At 45.9% G+C, this 14,665-nt stretch overlaps 1 protein-coding gene across 2 annotated transcripts in view; it reads left to right on the top strand.

Annotated features, from left to right (window-relative positions):
* Positions 1 to 14,665, top strand: part of LOC147116535 (uncharacterized) — a 107,542-nt gene that overhangs the window by 31,825 nt on the left and 61,052 nt on the right. For both annotated transcript variants that reach the window (XM_085991570.1, XM_085991569.1), the window contains exon 4: positions 12,288 to 12,366. In XM_085991570.1, the coding sequence (XP_085847696.1) occupies positions 12,288 to 12,366 (79 nt within the window). The remainder of the gene's footprint in view (positions 1 to 12,287; positions 12,367 to 14,665) is intronic.

The raw sequence follows: 14,665 nt of genomic DNA, 5'->3' as shown, positions 1-14,665 counted from the left end.
GTCCATTGTGGAACTGGCCAGCTGGTGCGGTCTCGCTTGGTCCAGTGTAACGGATGCCAGCGTAGGGGTCGGTGTGTCGCTGCGGGTATCAGATGAGGCGGTGTTGGGGGCCTGCTGCGTTCCGGCTGTCGTCCAAGATGGCGGCGTCCATGATCCCCATGTGGCTGGAGGCGTCCAAAATGGCTGCTGTACCGGTGGTTCGCACATGGCCGGGGAGGCCCAAGATGGCAGCCCGCATGGCCCACACGCGGCGCTGCTGGGGTTCGGGGTGGCTTTGGCCCTGCAGACGTTAGCGTAGTGTCCCTTCTTCCCGCAGCCTGAGCAGATCGCGTTTTTCGCCGGGCAGCGCGCTCTGGGGTGTTTTGCCTGGCCACAGAAGTAGCATTTCTGGCCTTGGGGCACTGCTGTCTGGCCTTGGGACACTGCTGCAGTAGTTGGGCCGTTGCTGGGGTGTGGCTGGGGTGGCACGGTGCTATGAGGCGGTCCTACCGTGTCCCAGGCTGTCATTCCCCGCGGCGTCCACGGTGCAGAGGAGTAGGCATCCATGCCCCGGTAGGCTGCATCCAATGATAGTGCGAGTTCAGAGGCCTTGTTGAGGTCGAGGTCACTCTGCTCCAACAGTCGCTGTCGGGTGTAATTGGATCTGTGGCCCGCTACAAAAGCGTCCCGGATAAGTTCCTCTGTGTACACGGCGGCCTTTACATCCTTACAACCACAGGCCCGGCCAAGCACAGACAGTGCCTGAAGGTATTCCACGGTCGATTCCCCAGGTTGTTGTTTACGACTCCCCAGAAGGTGCCTGGGGTACACTTCGTTCACTGGGCGCATGTACTGGTCCTTGAGGAGCTTGATAGCGTCCGCGTACGAGGTCGCGTCTTGGATGACCGAGTACACTCGGTGGTTCACTTTGGAGGTCAGGACATCCAGTTTGTCCTCGTCCGATTTGATTGCTGCGGAGGCGGTCAGGAATTTTTCGAAACACTTAAGCCAGTGAGTAAACTTGGTGGATGAGTCCGCCTCCCGATGATCTAAGTCCAGGCATGCTGGTGTGAGGATCTTCTCCATTATAAAAATTTTGTTAATAAAATTGATGCGCTATCAATTACTCATAAAAGACTGAGAGTTAAGAGAGTAACTAAAGGCTTTTATTAACAAAAGAATGAAGGTCTGCCTCGAGTGGTCGACCGGTCCAGAAATACAAAGGGCTGGGGAGCAGTCACCTTTATACTAGGACTTGTGGGAGGAGTCAGCCGAAGCATGTCCAGGCATGTACACAGTGGAATACAAACAGTGGTTTACCACAGCGCCCCAGAGGGAAACGCGGCGCTACTCGAGGCGCCCCGCATCCCTCTTGGGACGCTGCAGCTGAAAATCACTGCGCAACGTGCCGCAGCGCCACACGCTGCGGCACGGCGCGCTGCGGTACTGCAGGCCTTCCTCCCCTTCTTAAAGGGGAGGGGCCTGCTGCAGCGCGATCAAAGATTACAAGTGCCGGCAAAAGAGCCCGGCACTGAGGAGAAGTGCCGGGCTCTGGGTACACAGCTGGCACTCCGCAGGGGGGGGCGGGGGGGCTCAGGAGGCCGGGGACAGCGGCGTGGAGAAGTGCTGGCAGGCGGCCAGCAAAAAAAATGGCCGCCCCGCACCTCAGCGCCTCTACTGCTGCAGGTAGGCCCCCCTGAACCGGTCGCAAATAGCGACCGGTGTTAAAGCAGGGGACGCTACTAAATTTCGCGATCGGGCCGGTAGCGGGGCGCTGCGCACACCGATGACCTCATCGGTAGCGGCGCAGTGCTAACGGCTAGCGCTGTCATTAGTGTACCGCTAAATTTAGCGGGAGGCGTGGGCAGTGGCGTCCAACCCACTAAGTGCCCTCTTAAGGCGCTAACGGGTGGCGCAGCCCACTGAATTTCTAGGCCTTTAGGTCTAGGTTTGTATGTGTACCTGTAAATACAAGGCACTAAGAATCATTGATATGCAAGGAACAGGCATAGCACAAAAAAAATCAATTAGATTAGTCAAACATGATCTGCCTTTTACAAATCCATGTTGGCTCTCCTTATTAGCTTAAACCTCTCCAAGTGCCCGTTAATTTTTTCCTTGATTATTGTTTCTAAAACTTTACCCACTACTGATGTTAAACTGACCAGCCTGTAGTTACTAGGATTGTCCTTACACCCTTTCTTGAAGTCGTACATGTCGATTCTGTGGCCATCCGTGACTGGTGGGCACTGCAGGTCGTTAATTGCATAATTGATGAAAAAAAAAATGATTTTGTTTTATTTTGTACATATTTGTGAACAGACTATCTGTGCTAGTCGTGTATTAGTGCTGCCCTCCTGAGGGGCCACTTGTGGTGATGCTTTTGTTCAGGTGACCAATGGTCAGTTCATAATAATCCTGGTTTACTGGTGTTTCTATCAGAACATTACTCTTTCTGCCTAATACCGAGTGGGAATACAGAACAAGGCTGCAGGTGCATTGAGTCACTTCACCATTTACCTTCACAAATAGAAAATCTATTCCGAGGTGATTCAAAAAATATTCCAAAATTGGGGTTCCCAGGGATCAAGCTTTTTTACTCCTCTGGCAACAACAAATTTCTGTTCATTGCCCCTGAATTTCCTGGATTGCATTTACGCTGAAATTTACGCAGATTTCTGCGCCGATCTTGCAGATGGAAACTTGCAGCAAAATTTCTTGCAGAGCTCATTTGCCTATGCCAGAATGTACAAAACAGCATTAAGCTAGTGCAATTGCAGCGCCACCAATGAGGTGACAGCGAGTGGGCTGCTATTTTCTACCATGGTTCGTCACTCTCAGAGCTTCTTGCCTCTGCTGCTCCTCTTTCTCTTCCTTTACCATGCTCATTGGGAAGGTCATTCCAACCGCTTAGTCCTTCTCAATGCGTGGAGGGGGGTCGAGGGTCTGAAAAATTTCAGGTGCACTGAGACTGACAGTATAGTGCAAATCTCAGTAAGATTTTTTTTTGTGCCTATATTGTTGGGTGTAAATCTATGCCAATGCATTATTAGTATAAATCCAGGGAATGGGCACAAGCTGGTCTTTTACATGAGAGAAGAGCTATGTAACTGAACCGCAGAGGGTTTCGGCGGATATATCTCGGAAGCGGTGTAAACGATCAAGGAAACTTGTGCTTAGTAAGACTTTGGCAGAAATCCGGCGTAAATCAGTCACGCATGAATTCCCTCAGAAAAAAACAGCACAACACTGAACTTATGCCGTACTTACACTGAAACTTTCCCGGGCATTCTGGGCCAGAACAAAAGCAATTTCAGCGTGGAAACTCACTGAATTCTCATTTGCATGGGCAAAGAGGATTCTAGTGCCTTTCCACCATTTCCTTTAATCCATCAGGAAGTTCAGAATCTTGTTCAGACAGGGCGAAGTTAATTCACCCGTTACTAGTCAAGAAATACATGGTTCTTGGATGCGCAAACCCTAACTGAGAATACTTATCCACTGCTCAACAGGAAAGACCTAGGCCTAGAAGTTCGGCTCCAGAGCCCGGTGTTTTGGCGCTACGAGTGATGTTTTGTGTCCAAAATGGCGTCCAAGCTATGTGCGCACAATTTTTGTGTGGGCCATGCTGGATGCCAATGTGATAAAGGCCAAACAAGAGGCATCCTTTACCCACGTCTGAAGCAGGCATTAGGCCATTAACATTTGCAAATAAAGGGCCTAACGCCTGCTTCTGTTCCCTCTTACAACTTCGGCTTACGTCTGAGGCAGCCTGCACTAGTGCTGATTGCCTCCAGGAAAACCAAAGCTAAACAGTATGGAATTAAAAAAAGTTAAGCACTTACCATAATCACCGCCGCTCCCAGTCCCAAGATCTCTGACCTCACTCCCAACTCTGACCTCCAGGCCCCCAATTTTGGGGTGTGTGGCCTCTTTAAGGGGCTGTGTGGCCCATTCAAATTACCTTGCACACATAGAAACATAGAAACATAGACGATAGGAGCAGGAGTAGGCCATTCGGCCCCTCGAGCCTGCTCCGCCATTCAATGCGATCATGGCTGATCATCCAAATTCAGTACCCGGTCCCTGCTTTCTCCCCATACCCCTTGATCCCTTTAGCCTTAAGAAATATATCCAACTCCTTCTTGAATATATTTAATGTATTGGCCTCTACTGCCTTCTGTGGTAGAGAATTCCACAGGTTCACCACTCTCTGGGTGAAGAAATTCCTCCTCATTTCTGTCCTAAATGGCCTACCCCTTATCCTTAGACTGTGACCCCTGGTTCTGGACTCCCCAACCATCGGGAACATCCTTCCTGCATCTAGTCTGTCCAGTCCTGTCAGAATTTTATAAGTTTCAATGAGATCCCCTCTCATTCTTCTAAACTCCAGCGAGTACAAGCCCAATCGACCCAATCTCTCCTCATACGTCATTCCTGCCATCACAGGTATCAGCCTGGTGAATCTTCGCTGAACTCCTTCCATGGCAAGAACATCCTTCCTCAGATAAGGTGACCAAAACTGCACACAATACTCAAGATGTGGTCTCACCAAGGCCCTGTACAACTGCAGCAAGACATCCTTGTTCCTGTACTCGAATCCTCTCGCTATGAAGGCCAACATACCATTTGCCTTCTTAACCGCCTGCTGCACCTGCATGCTTACCTTCAGCAACTGGTGCACAAGGACACCCAGGTCTCGTTGCACTTCCCCCTTCTCCCAATCTATTGCCATTCAGATAATAATCTGCCTTCCTATTTCTGCCACCAAAGTGGATAACCTCACATTTATCCACGTTATATTGCATCTGCCATGCTTTTGCCCAATCACCCAACCTGTCCAAATCATCCTGGAGTTTCTTGGCATCCTCCTCACAGCACACACGCCCACCCAGCTTTGTGTCGTCTGCAAATTTGGAGATATTACATCTAGTTCCCTTGTCTAGATCATTCATATATATTGTGAATAGCTGGGGTCCAAGGACCGATTCCTGCGGTACGCCACTTGTCACTGCCTGCCACTCGGAAAAAGACCCGTTTATTCCAACTCTTTGCTTTCTGTCTGCCAACCAGTTCTCTATCCAATTCAATACCTTGCCCCCAATCCCATGTGCCTTAACTTTACACGCTAATCTCTTATGCGGGACCTTATCGAAAGCTTTCTGAAAGTCCAAATACGCCACATCCACTGGTTCTCCCTTATCTATTTTACCAGTTACATCCTCAAAAAATTCCAGTAGATTAGTCAAGCACGATTTACCTTTTGTAATTCCATGTTGACTTTGTCCGATCCTGTCACTGTTTTCCAAGTGCTCTGCTATTACATCTTTTATAATGGACTCTAGCATTTTCCCCACTACCGATGTCAGGCTTACCGGTCTGTAATTCCCCGTTTTCTCTCTACCACCTTTTTTGAATAGTGGGGTAACATTAGCTACCCTCCAATTCATGGGTACTGTTCCAGATTCCATCGAATGCTGGAAGATGATCAGCAAAGCATCAACTATTTCTCGGGCCACTTCTTTAAGTATCCTAGGATGTAGATTATCAGGCCCTGGGGATTTATCGGCCTTCAATCCCATCAATTTCCCTAACACCATTTCCCTACAAATACTGATTTCTTTCAGTTCCTCCCTTTCATCAGACCCTATGTTCCCCGACATCTCTGGGAGGTTATTTGTGTCCTCCTTTGTGAAGACAGAACCAAAATATGTATTTAATTGGTCAGCCATTTCTTTGTTCCCCATTATAAATTCCCCTGATTCTGACTGCAAGGGACCTACGCTTGACTTCACCAATCTTTTTCTCTTCACATATCTATAAAAGCTTTTACAGTCAGTTTTTATGTTCCCTTAAAGCTTACTCTCATTCTATTTTCCCTTTCTTAATTAATCCCTTTGTCCTCCTTTGTTGAATCCTAAACTGCTCTCAGTCCTCAGGTTTACTGCTTTTTCTGGCCAATTTATATGTCCTCTCCTTGGATCTTATGCTATCCCTAATTTCCCTTGTTAGCCACGGTTGAGTCAACTTTTTTGTTTTATTTTTATGCCAAACTGGGATAACAAATTCTGTAGTTCATCCATGCGGTCTTTGAATGTTTGCCATTGCCTATCCACCATCAACCCTTTGAGTGACATTCCCCAATCAATCCTACCCAACTCGCGCCTCAGACCATCGTAGTTTCCTTTATTTAAATTTAGGACCGCTGTTTTTGCCATTAGAATGCCATGTAGCTGGCTGCGCGGGATCTGCAGATAGCTACGCAGCCACACAGCTAAATGGGAACATTGACTCCGAGGCCCAGCCGTTCTTCCTCCAGACCCCCGCAATCTTTTTCTCCAACCCCCCACAGCCCTCTGATCACATTCCGAGGTCCACTCGTTCCTCCTCCAGACCTTTGCGATCTTCTTCCCCATTCACTTACCTGAAAATTGGCACACGAACCTGTGTGGGCTCCTACCGCAGCACCACCAACATGATAATGAGGACCGAGGCCCAAAATCCAGGGCTCATCGAACCTCCCCATTTGAGCACAGCTGTTAGCACTCTGCAGTTAAGGTGCCCAAAAATGGACACTATTGAATTTCTAGGTCAAGTACTACTTCCAAATCTCGGATCATTCTGCTTAACAGCCTGGTTTATTGAAAGGCACAGGATAATGCAGCAAGACATTTCGACAAAGGAAGTAGATACCCTAATAAGCTCCTGTACAGTTTCTGTGATCAAGACTTAAACAGTAAGTGGAAAGCATTTAACTCTAGGTGTTACAAGCAAGGTGTTAATTTATAATATTTAATGTTGGGTTGACACTGAGTTCTATTAGAATTCATGGTGTCACCATTTTAGCCGTTTATGAACCTTTATCCTCTGTATCATTAGGAGATCACCCATTAGGTGTTACATTTCTCAAAAGTTACCTGAAACTTATGCTCAGTTAGACCTTTGTTGTTTCAAACTTGGGATCGAATTCATATAACTTAAAAAAATCAGTAAGTTACAAGCCCTTATGAAGCATGTTCTAATTTTCTTTCTAAATTAAATCCCTGGTTCCATTTACACCTGATATTATTAGTCTTTTGTGTTATCCTCCTTTTCACAAATTGGAGTTACATTACTGACTCCACTATCCGTAAGCTTTAAAGGGCTGATTCCCTGATCGGATGATCTCAGTAAAAAGAGATGCATGCAGGGAGTGGAGCGCTGATTGGATTGTGGCTCCATAATATGGATTCTCATTATAACCTACTCTCTTTCACAACATAATCTCCGTAATAGGACTACTGGATCATGGCTCCTAACTTACATGTTAAAGTTTGTACTGATTTGCAAATGTCACTGTAACACCTTATTTTGCCATATGGGAGAGGTGGAGGATGTGACATGTACTTATAATTCCTCTATACGCCACTGCATGGCATCACTGCTATAGTAACCTGGGATGTAATATTTAAGTTATCCACCAGATGGAGCCAAATATTAAGGGTTCACATTCACCAGTATTTAAGGTAATGGGTCATGTATTCAATGTCCTGGTACACCAGTTAACACGGTAATGTGGCATTGCATTATGGGTATGACTCAGAGGTTGATCCTCCATCTTGTGTTCATGCAATAAGAAGTGTGCCTGGTCTCCAGCTTGTAAGAGATATGTTCCTCTGCTACACCGTGTAAATAAACAGTTGGGTTTGTTCCTAATATCTTGCTTCTCTCAGTTTCTGACCTTACCACTCGGATATCACATATTGGTGACGAGGATAAACAGATCACATCTTGACGAAGAAAAAAAAAGAAAAGGAACACTGAATAACGGATCATGGCTGCTACAGTAGGAAAGATCTCTGCTTTTGATGTTCAGACGCAGACCTGGGATGAATACTGCGAGGTGTTGCTGCATTTCTTTGAAGCAAATGATATAAATGATGTCGGAAAAAGGAGAGCTATTTTGCTCACTTCCGTGGGAAGTCAGACGTATAGTTTAATGAGAAACTTATGCAGTCCTGCAAAGCCTGGAGACAGATCATTTGCTGACTTAGTGGCCTTGCTAAAGGACCATTTCAATCCCAGACCGAGTGAGATTGTACAGCATTTCAAATTTAATTCACGGAACAGAAAACCGGGAGAGACTGTATTGGATTATGTAGCGGTGTTGCGAAAATTGGCACACGATTGCAATTACGGCAACAACCTGAAAGACATGCTGAGAGATAGGCTAGTTTGCGGGATAATGGATGATCGAATGCAGCTGAGATTATTGTCCGAGACTGGGCTTACATATGAAAAAGCGTTGGAACTTGCTCAAGCCATAGAGACAGCGAACTGAGATGTAAAAGAAATACAGGGTTCAGACTGGGCTACTACAAAGCAAGTTGCAGGTCAGGTTATTGTGCACAAGTTCAACATGCGTCAGAAACCACAACGTGAGCATGTAAAGGCATGTTATAGATGCAATGGCGATCACCTGGCGAGGGAATGCAGGTTTCTGGAGGAAAAGTGCCACAAGTGTGGGAAAAAAGGGCACATAAAACGTGCATGCAGGGCAAAAGCAATCAAAAGGGGGAGGAAAGCAAAACCTAGGAAGAGAAGTGAAAAAACAGGGAGCACATCACATCAGCGGAGAAGCTGAGAAAGACGACGACATGTTCATAATGCATAGTATGGTAGAGAACATTCCAAAAGTGGATCCTATCACTTTGCAACTGACAGTAAATGACTCTAAGGTCAACTTTGAAGTGGATACAGGATGCGGTGTAACCATAATGAACAGGGAGGAGTACTCAAAATTGTGGAACCGTGCAAAAGTTCCAGAGTTAAAGTCTTGCTCTATGCAGGTTAAAACATATACCGGTGAACGAGTGGCGACATTGGGTACAGCTACTCTAACTGTGCAACACAGGGACACCGTGGAACAGCTACCTGTAGTTGTAGTATCGGGTTCCGGACCAAACCTGTTAGGTCGGGGCTGGATACAAGAACTTAAATTAGATTGGGGAGCAATAAATCAAATAGAGGGAGGCAAACAGTTGTCTTTGCAAGAAGTGTTGATTGAACATGAGAACATGTTCAAGGAAGAACTTGGCACATTTAATGGCCCCCCAGCTAAGATTTATGTAGACAAGGAGGCACTGCCAAGGTTTTTTAAACAATGACCTGTGCCGTATGCCATGAAACCGAAGGTAGAGGTGGAGCTTGATCGTCTTTTGAGAGAGAACATACTGGAACCCGTGAAATGTTCAGAATGGGCAGCTCCCATTGTACCTGTTTTAAAACCGGACAATTCAGTAAGACTCTGTGGAGATTATAAATTGACAGTAAATAGGGTGTCTAAACTAGAACAGTATCCTATTCCCAAAACAGAGGATCTCTTTGCAAACTTGGCTGGAGGGAAGAAATTCACGAAGCTGGATATGAGTCATGCATACTTGCAGATTACACTAGATGAGGAATCAAAGAAGTATGTAACCATAAATACACACAAGGGTTTGTTTACCTATAACCGCTTACCATTCGGTGTCTCATCTAGTCCAGCTATTTTCCAGAGGACTATCGAGGGTGTACTGCAAGGGATCCCACATGTTTCAATCTATCTGGATGACATTCTGGTGACGGGACGAACCGACCAGGAGCATCTGAGCACTCTGAGAGAGGTACTACAAAGATTGGATAAGGCTGGGTTACGGCTCAAGAGGAGTAAGTGCACTTTCCTGGGGAATGAGGCCGTTTTCCTGGGACACAGAGTGGACGCCACCGGGCTCCATCCAATCAAGGAGAAGGTACAAGCACTGCAGGAGGCCCCAGCTCCTACCAATGTGACTGAGTTAAAAGCTTACCTGGGACTGCTAAACTATTATAACAGATTTTTACCAAACTTGGCAACAGTGTTAGCACTTCTTCACAAACTTCTGCATAAGGGGACACAGTGGCAGTGGGAAGAGGAACAGAGGGTTTCATTTGAACAATCCAAGAAACTGATGCTGTCCTCGGATGTGCTGGTTCACTACAATGCAGAGAAAGCCATCATTCTCTCTTGTGATGCTTCACCTTACGGGGTGGGGGCGGTTCTTTCACACAGCTTGGAAGATGGAACTCTGACACCGGCGGAAAAAACTATTCCCAGTTAGATAAAGAGGGGTTAGCAGTAATGTTTGGGTTATGGAGGTTTCACAAGTACATATATGGCAGGAAATTCACCATATGCACCAATCATAAACCTCTTCTATCTCTTTTTAATGAAATGAAAGCAGTACCACAGATGGTGTCACCCCGGATCCAGAGGTGGGCAGTGACGTTGAGGGCATATGAGTATGTCATCGTTTACAAGGCAGGCAAGTACCATGAGAATGCAGATGCCTTGAGCCGTCTTCCACTGCCAGGTACACCTATCCGTGCAGCTCCAGAGGACAGAGTTTTGATGTTGGAGGACATGGACACGGCAATTGTGACCGCGGAACAAGTAAGGACATGGACCGGTAAAGATCCAGTACTGTCTAGAGTCCGAGAATATGTGATGAGGGGTTGGCCACAGCATCCGGAAGGGACTGATTTCATACCTTACACAGTGTCAGGAAGACAGAGCTGGGTGTGCAGGATGGTTGCGTGTTGTGGGGAGCACGAGTGATTATTCCACAGCCAGCACGACAGTCTATCCTAGGGCAACTACATCAGTGTCATCCTGGAGTTTCGCATATGAAAGCCTTGGCAAGGAGTTACTTGTGGTGGCCAAAGCTAGATGAGATAGAAAATCTAGTCAAGACATGCAGCACTTGTCAAGTACACAGGAAGGCACCAGCAGCGGCTCCTCTCCACCCCTGGGAGTGGCCGGATAAACCATGGAGAAGATTACATGTAGATTATGTGGGTCCATTCATGGGAAAGATGTTCCTCATAATCATTGATGCCCATTCCAAATGGATGGATGTTTATCCTGTAAATTCTGCTTCATCTACTGTTACTATAGACTGCCTACGTAGGAGTTTTAGTAATCAAGGGCTACCGGAGATCGTAGTAAGTGACAATGCCACTGTGAGGACAGAAACAAAAGAGTTCATGAGAAACAATGGCATAGTGCACGTGACCTCAGCCCCATATCATCCATCTTCAAATGGACTTGCGGAGAGAGCCGTACAAACATTTAAGGAGATGATGAAAAAAAGTGCGGAAGGGAGTTTGGCAGCCAAGGTGTCACGAGTTCTGTTCAGCTACAGAATAACACCTCAATCTACCACAGGTCTCTCTCCTGCTGAGCTGTTGTTAGGACGTCGACTACGCTCCACTCTTGACCTGGTTCACCCAGATCTAAAAAGGAAGGTGGAAAACCGACAAATCAAACAAAAGGAGAATCATGACAGAAGGACAAAGAGCCGCAGTTTTGGAGAAGGAGATGCGGTCCTTACCAGGAATTTCAGTTATGGTCCAAAATGGATTCCTGGCGTCATAGACTCAATGACCGGTCCAGTATCATATACGGTCATGGTGGGAACTGGTCAGGTAGTATGCAGACATGTAGATCAGATACTGACCAGACAAGGGGAAATCAAAATGGAGGTTCCAGAGGAGATATCGGAGGACAAGTTGGCCCCCAGTTATCCAAATGCATCGGTGGTACCACCACCACGAACAGAGCCAGTTCCACCTGGACCCCTTCGTAAAGAGGAAACCATCGTAGCAGAGTCAGATACTCTGGGTACTGCTCAGGAGCAGCAGGTGGCTCTACCACAACCAAGCAGGGACTTGACTGTAAGACGTTCACCAAGGACTCACAAGCCGCCAGAGAGATTGATAACGACCTGCTAGATTCATTCAGTATGGACTATCGTTAAAGGAGTTTCCTTATGGGACTTTTTAAGAATGTTGTTAAGAAATTAATGTTCAACTTAAGAGGGGAGGGATATAGTAATCTGGGATGTAATGTTTAAGTTATCCACCAGATGGAGCAAAATATTAAGGGTTCACATTCACCAGTATTTAAGGTAATGGGTCATGTATTCAATGTACTGGTACACCAGTTAACACGGTAATGTGGCATTGCATTATGGGTATGACTCAGAGGTTGATCCTCCATCTTGTGTTCGTGCAATAAGAAGTGTGCCTGGCCTCCAGCTTGTAAGAGATATGTTCCTCTGCTACACCGTGTAAATAAACAGTTGGGTTTGTTCCTAATATCTCGCTTCTCTCAGTTTCTGACCTTACCACTCGGATATCACAACTGCCATGAGGTCATTCTAGTCCAGACTTTAACTGTATTTGCACTGAATTTGTATATGTACACTTATGGTTCATGTAACCTATAGCCTTTTCTCTGTTGGTTACAGAAATGCCAAAATAAAACAGGAATGGGGAGAGTTGGCACCATACCTGGACAGAAGTACCTTAAACAGTTCCTTAGCCAAGGTAAATTTATGAACTTGTTTATAACTAATACAGAAAAATTGTTCGTTCACAGACAACAAATGGAAATGATTAATTTAACGTGAAACCTGTACTAGCATTTCTGTTCTACAATCAAAAATACAGCTCTATACTTTTGGGACCTAGCAAGAAACTGTAACAGAATCCAGATGGTATCCGATACAAGCATTGAGCAGGTGATCAAAGGAATATTCACAAGTAAATTGTGTTCTCTTTCATTAATGAGATGTGGATAATACTGCACTTTTATACAAAGTTGTATAAAACCAGGTGATTACAGCAAAACTTTAAATGGTGTGAAATGGTGCAATTGTTTGTCCTTGGAATAAATGCATGCTGGTGAGCTAAAGTTGTAAATTCTCCTGTGTATGTGGAGAATACTTCAGTCAAAGAATGAAGAAGATACTACCAATTTGGGTAATCCATCTCTCTGCACATTCCTTCAGTCAATGTGGGTAAAAGATGGATTCTCATTTTAACCTGCTCTCGTTTACATCATTGGTTAAAATCAGCCCTATTCACACTGTTTCAATGGCTCAGAGTTAAAGGGGGAATTTTAACCTAAAAATAAAAAAATGGCCAACTCCAACCCGCCCACTTTCGGTTTTAATGGAGGCGTATCAGGGGGCAGGCGACCAACCCGCCCTCAGGATGCGGATCGGTCAGTAAAATATTTTAAGGAGGCTGTGTGCCTCCATTTTAAGTAAAGTTTTATTTTTAACACCTGCACACCGGGTTATGCTGACTCTCTTCCCCTTTTATTGCCCTCCAAATTTTCCAGCTGATTTGAGGGCGGTTGCATAAAAGGCCCACATACATCTTTCTCATTATTTTCACCCTAGCCTGTGCATCCCTGGAATTAAGCATTGATAAGGGCCTCAATTTCCTATATTACAGCAGTGACTGCACTTCAAAGTACTTCATTGGCTATAAAGCGCTTTGGGATGTCCTGAGGGTCGTGAAAGGCGCTATATAAATGCAAGTCTTTCTGTTTTTTAAAAATGGGGATTTAAAGTTTAAAAGGGCTGTTGTGATCCATTTCATTATCAAAACAGGCAGAATCATGGGGGGAGATTTTAACCCCCAAGAACGGGTGGGTTGGGGCTGGGTGGTAGTTAAAACAATTGATTTTTGGATTGCCACTGCAACCCTGCGCCACTGTGCCCACTTTTGGATTTAACAGAGGCTCATTTGGATGACTGCGAGTAACCTACTCGCCAAAGTCGGGCGTTAATTAGTGCAGGTACCTATTGCTGCAATTAACGTCCTTAGGAGATGGTAATTGGGTTATTTTTAATTGAATTTTACTTAGATTTAAATTTAACCTGTGCAGCATGGGTTTCCCGGGCCTCAGGGATTGACCAGTCAAACAGTGACGAGATTGAGCTGCAGTCCAGGTGGGTATTTAAACCAATGTTCCCTTTAAGCTGCATGGCCTCACAATGCACAGCTGGTGTGCAACCACAAGAAGGGGTTCATGCAGGTCTGCGCCAGATTCCCTGGGAGCTGTCATGATGCATTCATACTGTGGCAGTCCAACATTCTAGCCCTTTTCGTTCCAGGAAGCAGACTTAAAGGCTTGCTCTTAGGAGACAAGGGATAGCCGCTTTAAACTTGGCTCATGACACCTGTGAGGAACCCCAGCAATGAGGTGCAGGAGGGCTACAATGAGAGTCACATGACTACCAGGTGTGTCACAGGGCAAGCCATTGGAATGTTGAAGATGCACTTCAGGTGCCTAGATAGGTCTGGAGGCGCCCTGCAGTACTCTCCAGCAAGAGTGTTCAGAATCATCGTGGTGTGCTGTGTCCTGCACAACATTGCGCAGCAGAGATGATTGCAGGTGGAGGAGGACGAATGGGCTAATCATTCATCTTTGGATGAGGAGAATATAGAGGAGGAGGAGGTTGAAAATGAAGATGGGGCACCCATCACCGGACCAGCCTCTTACATTGCTGCCCAGGATGCCTAATACCGCGAAGGCTCACTTAGTGTTGACTCACATAGTAAAACATAAGACATGTAATCCTGTGGTCCACTCCCATCACCAGGATCACCTTTTCCCCCTCCCTTTGCATGAAATAGTCCTTCAACCACTCATCCACCCATTGCACATCTGCCCAATGTGTCCCGTCATGTATTGACATTCATCATGAAACAAGTAAAAGACCAAGTTGGCATTCGGGATGCAATAACGGGCAAGACGTGGAAGTGGTGCTAACCAATACATTTTAAGTGACATTATAAAAACAGGAAACTTAACAGAACATTTTGTCAAACT

The sequence above is a fragment of the Somniosus microcephalus genome, chromosome 6 (genome assembly GCF_052327205.1).
Source record: "Somniosus microcephalus isolate GS21.2 chromosome 6, FLI_Smic_1.0, whole genome shotgun sequence".
Classification (NCBI taxonomy): domain Eukaryota; kingdom Metazoa; phylum Chordata; class Chondrichthyes; order Squaliformes; family Somniosidae; genus Somniosus; species Somniosus microcephalus.
This window is presented reverse-complemented; position numbering and strand designations above follow the sequence as displayed.